This window comes from Bactrocera oleae, chromosome 3, assembly GCF_042242935.1.
Source record: "Bactrocera oleae isolate idBacOlea1 chromosome 3, idBacOlea1, whole genome shotgun sequence".
Taxonomy (NCBI): Eukaryota; Metazoa; Arthropoda; class Insecta; order Diptera; family Tephritidae; genus Bactrocera; species Bactrocera oleae.
In genome coordinates this window covers 11014954-11027209 of record NC_091537.1, presented here as the reverse complement: position 1 = coordinate 11027209, position 12256 = coordinate 11014954, and the positions used below count along the sequence as shown (strand labels likewise).

At 37.4% G+C, this 12256-nt stretch overlaps 1 protein-coding gene across 1 annotated transcript; it reads right to left on the bottom strand.

The window, feature by feature from the left end:
* Nucleotides 1-951: 951 nt before the first annotated feature.
* LOC138855897 (golgin subfamily A member 6-like protein 25) lies at nucleotides 952-3540 on the bottom strand. The gene has a single exon (XM_070106187.1). The coding sequence runs from the start codon at nucleotides 3538-3540 to the stop codon at nucleotides 952-954; it is 2589 nt and encodes an 862-aa protein (XP_069962288.1).
* Nucleotides 3541-12256: the final 8716 nt, after the last annotated feature.

Sequence of the window (12256 nt, the reverse complement as noted above, 5' to 3'; positions counted from 1 at the left end):
AATTACTGCTAAACTACTTCGTATTGCATTTTCATTGCACGCTTTTTACGGTATACATACTTGTATTAAAGTAATCGTTTCAGTCATTGTATGATCTGCAAGACCGGATATCCTCGGCACTTTGGTCCGTACAAGGACATGCGCGTATCGGTATAACCAAATGCGCGTAGGTGGTGGTTCTTCGTGAGCGCTGGATGGTAGTGCACGAGCGCCGTCGCCTATGTTGTCTTGACGATTTACAGCCACCAGTGTTTGAGCAGCGGCAGCGCTCTTCACCACAGTTTGCGCATTGTTGTTCCCTAGCGCCAGCTGAGCAAGAGCCCGCTGAGCGTTGTGGTTTTCGTGACTGCTTAGCGCCAGACTTGCAGCTACTCGCTTGCATCGATTGCTGTGGCATTTCGTACTCAGGCATTTGATAAACGCCGCTATCAAAAACGCAGCAATTTTCACTGCGCCGCTGCCAATCCGATTGTGTGCTTTGGCAGCTGTTAGCCGATCTTATTGAAGTTCCACGGCCCCTACGACTGCATGCACATCCCATTGCTTTTATTTACGGCGCGTGCGCGCGCATTGCGCGATCGTAGTTTGACGTGTTTCAATTTTGACTTTATAATTTTTTAATTTTTTTGCATAAACTAATAAGATTATGCATTTTTGTTAAAACGAAATATTAAGCGAACCAAAAAGTAAACATTTTCACAATTTCTTTTTATTTTCACAAAATACAACATATGACAGGTGAAAAGATATAACAAACAACATATTCGAAAACAAAATATAATTGAAATTATTGTAAAAACGTTTAAGTCATAACCACACTGCGCTTGTGCGCTTTAAAGTATGCTACTATTACCGATAGAGCATACCTTTTGGCGCAATAATTTTTAGACAAATATTACCTACAACCAACTAAACGGCTGGACTCTCTCAAACATCAAACACTTGTGAGCGTTAACATGAGCCAGGCTTCGGATGGCTACATGAGGCTGAGCAACAGTACTGCATGGGCTGACAACAACATGAGCATTCCTGTCCATAACATGGCGGCGGCTCGTAACAACAGGCTGGTGTCTCGAAACAACAGGGTGTTGGTGGGCAACAGCATGGCGGCGTTTCATAGCAACTTAACGGTATTGGCTCTGGCTGTTTCATGGACCCACAACAAGGATATGTCGGCATACAAAACGGTGGCGGTTCGCAGCAGCAGCAGCCTTGTTGATTCTGTTGGCCATTCATTTGTTGTTGTAGACGTTTCTGCAACGCTATTTGTAGCTCTGCGCGTTTTTGTAAACGCTCAGCCAATTCTTCTGCAATCTTTCGTCGCTGCATATCCTCATCGTGTTCACGTACCATGGATTGTACCATTTCTTCGGTGCACTTGCAACATTTGGTCAGCGGTACGCCTTTAGCCTTTCTACAATTGCATTTGGTTTGACACCCGGTCTCTTTATTGCTGCTTATAATTCGTTCACTATTTCTACGCTTTCTCTGTGGCTCCTTTGGTTCACTATCGTATAGTTCGCTATTAGTTCTTTTGACACGCTTGTGACTCTTCGCCGCCGCTGTCTGTTCTTCTTTACATCTGCAAGACTTGCTGCCGTCGTTGCCGCTTACGTTTGCGCGTTTTGTCTGCGGTTTCTTGCGTTGAAAGCAACAACAAAGCTGCTGCTCGCTTGAGTCTGCCTCCGAATCCGATGATTTGTTCGGCTGTTTATCCATACCTTCGGGTTTGGACGCCACCACTCTTCTATCTCTGGGTTTGCATTCGCAGCAACGATTGTCACCAGATGGCGTCTCATTAGTTGCGTCATCTGATTTTCTTGGCTGTCTTCTTGGTTGTCGTGCCGCTCCCATTACCATTTCATCCTGCTGTTGCCACTTTTCCCCCCGGACATGCCAGCGCGGTTGTGCTTCTCCTAATCTCGGCTCTTGTTCGCTTTCGATGCTACTTCGTCGTCTCCTGTTGTCTTCTTCATTTCCCGGGTTTCTATGTGTTTCTTTTAATCTCTGCGCTTGTTCGCCTTCGATGCTACTTCGACGCCTCCTGTTGTTTTCTTCGTTTCCCGATTTTCTACGCATATCTCCTAATCTCGGCTCTTGTTCGCCTTCGATGCTACTTCGTCGCCTCCAGTTGCCTTCATCGTTTCTCGGTTCTCTATGTGTTTCTTTTAATCTCTGCGCTTGTTCATCTTCGACGCTACTTCGTCGCCGCCTGTTGTCTTTTTCGTGTCTTAGTTTTTTGTGTGTTTCTTTTAATCTCAGCTCTTGTTCGCCTTCGACGCTACTTCGACGCCTATTGTTGTCTTCTTCGTTTCTCGATTTTCTATGTTGTTCCGTATCACGCGTTAATTTGTCGCTTTCTTTCATTTTTTCTTTACATTCACAGCATCGGCAACCTATCGCATCAGTTTGATCCCGACGAATTTTTTCACTTCTGGGTTCATCACTTCGTCTTCTCTGCGGTTTTGCTCTCGCTTCTTCGTCAATTTGTTGAGTGAGTTGTGCTTTAGTTGGTTTGATTTCTTCGGAGGATTCTGCCATTAAATTTGTGTTCTTCATTATCATTTCCGCTTCCTGCAGAAAATCTGTTGTAGTCCCCTTCTCACATGTGCAGCACCGATTGCTCTTTGTCGTGCTGTCTTGTGAGTGGCGTCCGTTTGTGGGCCCAGATGGTTTGTCGTATTGATCTTGTTGCGTTCTTATCATATCTGTTTGAACTTCTAATTCGATGTCTCCTAATGAAATAATATCATCGCCTGAGTCCGAGTCTAGGTCTATATCTTGCGTTACTTCTTTTTTACACGCACAGCATTTGCAGCTTTTTGCGTGATTTCGGTTGGGATTTACAGCTGCATTGTCTTGTGATTTTCTGCGTTCTTTTGATGCTGCTTCTATATATTCGATTTCTTCATCTTCGGTCAACTCATCCTCTCTCATCTTGGACTGAATTTTCTCTTCTATCACTATTTCTTCTTTCACTACTCTTTTGTGCTTCACTATTTCCACTTCTTCCTCCTCTACATCAGCATCTATATCCTCAGCATCTTCGTAGCTTTCGTGTTCTTCTATCGCCTCACCTTGTGCTTTTTCCTCTTCTGCTGCAAGTGGTTGCTCACACGCACAACATTTGCATGCGCTTTTTCCACCGCCACTCGCTCTTTCACGCTCCTTGCAACAGTATTCGCGTATTGCATTGGCTATTGCTTCAGCTTCGGACAATTCTCCCATACGCGTATCTCCCATGTTCTCACAACACATCACACATTGACCGCCACCATTGCAACGATCAATGTTTTGAAGTCCATTTCTACGCTCTATTTGATTTGGTGCCGGTGATGTTCCACCTCCACCTCCACAAGTACAAGCGCAGTTACAGCAAATGGTTGGTGGTGTGTTGTTTGCACATTGTTTTTTTCTGCCTGCGGTTCTCACCTGATTTTTCTCTCTAAACATTCGCTCCACCTCGTCTAATTGTTCCTCGGCAGTCAGCGGATCTAAGTGGTATTCGCAGTCGGTAAACGCATTATTGCATGTGCACATTCCATTTGTGCCCAGACTGGGTATCCTTGAGAGTACGTATTTGTTCGGGTGGTTACAGAGCTCTGCATTATAAATTTTACCGTCTCTTTTACTATTACTTAATACGCATGAGCATTGCTTCAGATTCATACGACTTCTTCCGGCTCCCATCGTTTTAGAAAGCAGGCTTCCGTAGCATGACAACGACGCGTTACACAGATCACAGATCAAAGACTACGTATCGTTTGAACGGCGCAGTGTGAAACGAAAATTTTTCGCTTTTTCTGTACAAGAATTTTGAGAAATTTGGTTATACAAACAAAACAGTTCGAAGACAACAATAAATTTACATATTTTTTTATAAAATTTTTTTATTTGTGATTGTCTGAATTGGAAAATTCTCTATGATATTAAGCTGTCTACACATTTTTCATCGCAAGTTTAAAATCTATTAATCAAACCGCTATCACATTTATAGCGAGAAGCCCATCCTGCACTTTGGTCTTCGAAAGCTTTGGACTGCCGACAGGATTTCGATTCGGTAGAAGTGTGCCCAGACCGAATGTAATATTGCTGTTAAGAGAGAGTGAGTGTGATATTGGAGTGGTTAAAATTTTTTATATATATATTCAATGAAAATATGTGTATAAAAGATTAATAGACTGCAATTTGAAGATTGATTTAGTGCCGCCAAAGTTCCGGGGCCTTACCCGGTACACAAAAAAAGAGAAACAATAACAAGCATAATTGCTAAGTAGCTATTTATAAATAATCTTCAGTCTTTCAACATTAAATATATTTAAATTTTCAAAATAAAACTGTTGTTTAAACGCGCTGGCAATCTAAAATTTTTATTTGATAAGCCGTTTGAGAATTACCATTTTAAGCTGCCGCCTAAAAGTATGTCAAGAGTGTGAAGGAAACATGTGTTTCACTTAAGTTAATCAAATATTTGTAAGTAAATTTAGGTAAGAAAATTTCGCGAACCTTTTTTTTTTTTTTTTTCTTTTCGCCGAACAAGTTTTTTCTCCAATTTATCACCGCTTTTCAGCAAATGGTGTACCGCCTGCTGTCAGCACGGTGTAAGCTTCAAATTTGTACAATTAATTTCAAGAAATTTAAAACTTTCGAAATGCCTGTCATTCGGCGCTTTTGTTGTTATGCTTCCCTTATTCACGCTTCTTCATATTTGTAACCTGGCTTGCGCTAGTGCCACGTTTTAAGGGTGAAGACAACAAAAACCGTAAAAGCCGGCAGATATAATTTTAAGCTGCCTAAACGAGTAAACTTTTTAATTTAAATCGAATTTTAAAAAACATCTTCCAGCTATTGAGTGGAGGCTGCAGTAAACTTTATTTTTTGCACAATAAAAAGTTTGTACAGGCAGCATATCATTATGACAAGCGCGAGGGGTGAGTTTTACACAATGCCAAGTTCACTAAACTTGTTTTGCGCTTGTGTGTTTGCGTGGTGTTTCCAAAAGCATACCGTTTTTATGAGTATCATAATAAATAAAAGTGAGAGGATATTTCATACCAAATACTGTTACTGTCACAACGTGTAGGAAAGCGTATAGGTCTCAAGCTTATATTTAGATAGTAACAATTTTCTTTTAAAAATGATGAGACCGATTCACCAAAGAACTTCTTTCTTCATTAGGATTTAAATTGTATCTATTGTATTTGCTCAACTCACAAAAAGAAATCGCAAAGTGCTCCCACCGACACTGTTCTTGTGCGAGAATGATCGGTAAGCATATTTTCCTAATAACAAAAATTCGGGATTTTGATACTACTGTATTTTACTATTTTAGATAATTCTAAAGCTGTTATAGCAAATTCCGAATTTCTAGCGTTACGTCCTCACTGGATCCCGACATTATTGAGGTGTTCATTCGGGTCTGAATATATCAAACATTGCTGTTTTAACTTTTTTATTTTATAATAAGTAGCATACATCAATATTCACATAAAAATCCGAATCTCGCAATTTCGGTAATCACTAAGTAGTGGTTTATTTGAAGTTAAGATTAAATTATATTTATTTTTTCTAAGAAAGGTATTTTTTCTTGTTACTTGTTTATAATAAAAAAAACAATTCCGCTACATCCGGAAAAAAATCGGGATTTCGGGATTGCAGTTTTTAGAAATCTTTCAAATTCTGATATTAATAATAAGTTAAATGTATTTATATTGTTTATGATCAGAAAAATAATCCCGAAAATAATCGGTATTTCGGGATTGCCTCTTTTATAATTCTTCTACATTAACCATAAATTCCATGAAATTATTTTGTTTAATATTAAAATTAATCCCGTTGGATCGCGTAAATAATCTCGATTTCGGGTTTGCATTTTTTATTATACTATTATTATAATATATTAGAAATTTTTATTGTACTATAAATTCTGGTATCAACTATAAATTATTTCTAATTATATTGTTTATGATCAGAAAAAGAATATAATCGGGATTTCGGGATTGCATTTTTATAATACTTCAAAATTCTGGTATTAACAATAAATTAAATGTAATTATATTTTTAGAGGATAGTGTGCAATTTTGGAAGACTTGGTTCTTATATTTACCTATAATATATACAGTGGAGCGCATATAATTAAGAAAAATTTAAAGTAATTGAATACTTCCATATGAATTATCTTGTGTTACTTTTTATACACTTTTGTGAGAAAAATACTTAATTTCTTCGTTGTATTATAGTGAAATCGGAAATCGAATATTATTATTTTTTTTTAGAAGTTTCAAATAAAAAGTTTAACAGTTGTCAGGTCCTTCTGGCCCAGGGTAAATCGGAAGAGGTCTAGGGAGCTCGTCGTTTTCATCAAAGTCCACCTTTCAATGGTTGTAGCAGTTCTAACTGCACATCGTCCGATCGAGATTCATGCGGTGATTGAACATCTTACCGGAAGCTAGCTGCATCAGCTGTCTAGAAGAATATAGAACAGACTCATTTCAACATTTCCTCCACGATTGTGCCGCTTTTGCTAGATCAAAGCAAAAATACTTCGGATCTCATACCATTAGACATCCAGGTAAAATTACGAAAATAGAAATAAGCAGATTTGTGATAGGTTCAGGGTAGCTGATATCCAACTATAGGAATTATTTCGTCTGGCATTACAAAGAAATGTAGTTAACAGTCTTAGTGTGATCATATACTAAAATCAGCTATCTAACTGAGCTTTTGAAGCTTGCAAAAAAATCGTTTATAATTTTCTACCCACCAGTGTATATGCATCAATTATATATAATAATTTATATACAATATATAATTTTGTTGTGCTTGCAAAATTTCGGGATCCTGCTTTCTAATTGCGGGATCCCGAAACTTCGGGATTGTAAAAAAAAAATAGCTTAATTAAATTAAATCACATTTCTTTTCTTTCCAGAAATAATACAACTTACAATGCGAGGTAAGTGCCATGCATTAATAAATTTTAACAATATATGTATATTAGACTGCTTTTTTTTTTTTGAACTATTTTTTTTTTTTTTTACAAGATACAACACTAGATACAAGATACAGAGATTTTAAGTTGAAGTGGTATGACCTCACCTGAGTTTCAGAAATCCATAAAAATTCCATACTACTTCAACTTAAAATCTCTGTATCTCAAAGAGTATTAATATTATCGATTTGGTGCCAAAGCCTTTTTTGTAGGAAATTAAATTTCCTACAATTTTGTTATTAACAATTTTTCTGTATCTAGTGCTGTTTACGAGATAATTCCATAAAAACGGGAATTTCATGGAAAAATTAGGTTTGGGGGCCCGTACTACCCCGCAGGTGCAAGTTATAACTTTACCGCAATGGAGACTTTTGTAGAGCGTTCAATTCTGAGGAATACCTAATGATGGGTGAGATAATCCCATCAACTGCCGCTGAGTTATAAAATTAAAAAGAAAAAAAATCAAGTTTTACGTGTATTTTATATGGGAAATCTTTACAGGCCTAGGTCTAGTACTTAATATTAAAATTAAAGTCCCAAATTTTTAGGGAATTTTTTTTATGGTATTTCCAACAAAATTTCACCATGGGATCGAAAAAAAAGCAGTCTTATGTATATCCAAAGCTTTCAAAATTTATTTTTTCATATGACTTTTCGGATGTTTTACGATTGCCTTTTTATCACAATAAGACAAATATACCAATATATTGTTGAACTATAAATTATTATGCCTCAATATTTTAGTAACATAAACATATATGTTAGTTTATCAAGCTTGCAAATATATGCCGCTGCAAATAATTAGCTTACAATATGCAATTGTTGGCATATTCAATTTTCCAGTTGAATTGAAGTGTAATTTAAACGAAAATTAGCGCAAATGAATAGAGTAATAGATTTATCGCTATGCGCACATACAAATATAATATAAATATAACTGCATGTAAGCTTTGCTCTTAGTTATCGGTTATTATGAAATTAGTTGCATGATTTAATTGAAAAACAAAACAATATCACTCATACGCCCCGTGCAACCGCAAAGCACATTTTATTATGGGCAGCCACAAGCCATGCATGAATGTGTTTATTATGAAGATAAAAACAAACGTACATATGTAAATATATGTATGTGTATATGCATGCATGAGACTCTATTATGTCGCAAGCCTTCCAATGCATGATTGTGGTTACCTAGTCTACCACATGCACATATAGATGCTGTATATCCCCGCGCATAGCATATGCATGCATGCCTCTGTATATATACGATATATTATATATATATATATATATAGCACTATATGCCTTTAGTGTGCATGTATATTATGCCGACATTTATTATGATAAGAGCATAAATAATTTTTAAATTAAATATCAACGCTTTGTTGCACTTTATTTGTATTTGTTGTTGCTGTTAGCGCTGTTTGCATTGTTCCGTGCGCTTCATAAGGCTGGCGGATATGGCGCGTAAAACATGCGTTCAACGGAAAGCGGATGCGGAAATAACGCCATAAATTTAGCTGCGAATGACGACAGTATAACAACCTAAAACACAGCACAACAACAACAATAACAACAGTAAATACGCAAAAGTCAACAACATTTCAAAGCCACAAACACGCACCACACCAGCAGCGTTTACCCACAAACAGCAATAAATGTGTAGATACGTGTGCAAACTGCATAGTCAGCGCTGTTGTTGGCTTGTAGACTGTTCGCGTGCGTGCGTGTTGACCGTTATATGCTGGCGACCGCATTGAAAGCGAAAATCTAACTAAACAAGTAGAGAATATCAGTCCAGGCAGTGTTAAATCGGACGCATACGAATGTAGAGGGTGTTTGCATCTACTCAAAATTTAAAAAAATCAGAAATTCTCCACACTTGTGAAACACCCTTTATTTCTGCATTTTTATACCCTGAAGAGGGTGTACTAAGCTTGCCATGAAGTCTGTAACACCTAGTGGTAACCGTCGGAGACCCATTAATATTATGTTTTTATGTTCTGTCTATCTGTAGTCCCTCACTCTTTGAGATATTTATCTGAAATTTTGCACATGTCCATTTCTATGCAAGCAGCTGCTTATTTGTCGGAACTGCCGATATCGGACTACTATAGCATACAGCTGGCATACAAACTGAACATTCGAAGTCAAGTGCTTGTATACATTTTTTTTTATTTAACGAGATATTTTCACGAAATCTGGCATGCGTTGAATTTGTTCAGATCGGATTAATACAGCACATAGCTTCCATATAAACTGGACCATCGCAATCAAGTACTTGTATAGGAAACTTTTTAATTAGACAAGATATCTTCGCCAAAATTGGCATGAGTTATTATCCAAAGAAACAAGAAGATGTATTCTCCGGAGAAATTGTTCAGGTCAGGTATCACTATAGCATATAGCTGCCATACAAACCGACCGTTAAAAATCAAATTCGTGTAAGTAATCTTTTGTACTTGTGAACGGTATTATAGCTTTGGTGCAGCCGAAATTAATGTTTGTTCTTGTTTTGAAACTAAATTTATAACCTTTTGCCTAAACACGCATTTAAAAATAAATAGCCTACAGTTACATATGTGTGCTTTCTTCTGTGTATAGTATGTGAGTCACGTAGGCCACATAAATATCTGCATATTTTATTTCACTAAAAATTATGCTGCAACTTTGACGTCATGCTGTGAACGGTATATACATAGATACGTTTGTGTATGTGCGTGTGTTTGTGAAGCGAAGGAGATCATATTGTGGCTACAGCAAACAGGAGGCGACACCTTCACACATACACACTCACACATATATACATGCGTCCTGTATTAGAATGTTCACCGCAATGCCACTTAATTCTATTTAATATTGACGAGGACGCGCACTTTTAATAAGCCCAACAAACACACACACACACACTCACCGTTTTGCTGTTGCTATTTAAGCGAAACAACCAATTTGAATTGTTGGCTAACGGCACTATTTTGCATGTTGCTGCTAAATTAGGTATTATTAAGTTAAGCTAAGTGTGTGTGTGTGTGAGTGCCTACAATGTGTCCTTGTGTGTGTGCCTGCTGTGTGCCCGTGTTTTGTGTAGAGGTATGACCTTTCACTACGCTTAATTTGACTATATGATTTATAACGGTTATTGTGTTTTTAAATTTACCGTTAATTACCCAATTAAAAGAGAATAAGTGGGAGTGAGTTTTAGAGAGGCTAGAACTTCTGCAAGACAATAATTTATTAAGAATTTATGTGTGCAATTAGCGGTTAAGAGAAATTTACTGTTATTCACTTCGGGTATATTTTGGGTCAAGTTAGTAATCAAAGCTTTTTTCTTGAGACTCAATTAGTGTATGAGATAACATTTCTTTACATTCCTTTCTTGATTCACTTGACTTAATTAACTGTATATGACTAGGTGTTCAAAAGTATGTTTGCCTTTCTTCTTTGAAAATTCGCCAATATTGGTTGGTTCGGTGGCTTTAATAAAACACCTGAATCTTTTCCTGCCTAGCTGATTTTGAAGACTAAGCATTCGAAAAAGGAGCGTTTCTGCGTTTCATCATTCTCCGCGCATGCTCTGCATTCTGAGCGTCCTCCGATTCTCCTTTTTCAAATTTCTGGAGGTGAGATCCTACCTAAAAGTAGAAACTTTTTGGTATTTCCAGCACTAACCCAAAGTACTTTTGCGGTATGCCCAGCATAAGGGAATTGCTTTCCCAACTTTATTCGAGCGAACCAAGTCGTCTGATTTTTTATTTCCTTATTTCGAATATGACCTGGTAACCATATGAGTTTTACCGATGACTGAAAGTCGTTTTTACTTCCTTACATAACCTAATGCAGTGACACTTCATGTTGGCGCTGTGTATAGCCTTAATTGCCGCTATTCACTAGAAGGTTTATGGACTTGCTGGTTAGAGCAGAAGATCACTTGCCACCTTCTGTTATACCAGAATTTTGGCTTAAAAGGCAGATGGGAGGTATTAAGTTTGAGGCTACTCTGTTTCATCTTTTAATTCATCTGTGAATACATAGAATTGGCCATTATGCGGTGGATTACAATTGTATTACCGCATCGGTCGATTTTTCTTTACTGGGGAAGAAAAACGTTGAGTTTAATTCCATATGTATCTCTTTTACTCGGTCGCATTCTCAATCTAGCACGAAGTCTATAACAAGATCGAGTACAATACCATACCCACAGTGTTGCTAAGCCTGGTGCCAATGGCCTGAAACCTCAAGTCGGCTGGCTGCAAACATTTTCACTTATAGCTCTATGCTAGAGATCGATAGTCAATCTAAAATATATTTTTCAGTCTCGAAGTACGGGTAGAATTTTATGTGTCACTCCACTCAGACTTCCAGTAAAGCCAAGTACGCCACGTTTAGTTTCTTCAGCTTCGATTGCATCAGATTGAATAAATCTTAATACTTCTGAACTCCGCGGACGATATATCTCAGCAGGCTTAATCGCTTACTTTGACAAGTTCCTGATGCTATGTAGGCTTTCAAGACTGATATTGTTTTAGATGCTGATGCTAGATCTACAAACAATAGCTGATATCACCAGGGATTTCAGTTTTATAGTAGTAAATAGGTCAGGCGAAAAAATACAAGTCTGCGGGGACTTTATTTGGTGAAAACAGATATTTCGTATGGTCTCTATTTCTTCTAGAATCATTCAGTGTTTTTAGTAATAAGTCATCGCAGTTTGTGAAATTTATCGTATTGCAATAATGCAGTCGGTCTTACAGCTGCGGTAAATTTATTACAATTTTAAGCTCTTTAATAATAATAGCTCTTCGGATCTCTGCCGAATAGGAAGATGTGAATCTTATAAACTTTGGCTGTGGTATAGTTTTTTGAATATCTGTGTCAGATTTTTCGGAAAATTTCTCTAGGTAGGTCAGAAATAATTATATTTGTTTCTTCTTAAGAAAAATTGTGCCAATTTTGTGGCCTCGAATTGGTAGCCAGATCTAATTGACTACTTCCCTTGTCGCATATATCGCATCTGCTGTTGGTATATATAGTCGTTAGTCTTTGTTTCGACAGCGTTCTTCGGCACTTGTTGGTAGTCTTCATATGTTTCTTGAACCTAGTACGAAAGACACTATCACGACGAATCGTTTGTTTATAACTTAACTCAAATCAGTATCCGCCTACCTTATCGCATATGGTCCCAGAGTTTTCACGTTTTACGGAGTGTGTGAGTAAGCACGTATAAATAGTAGAATAAAATATATTGTTTTCAAATAAAAAAGAGAGCGG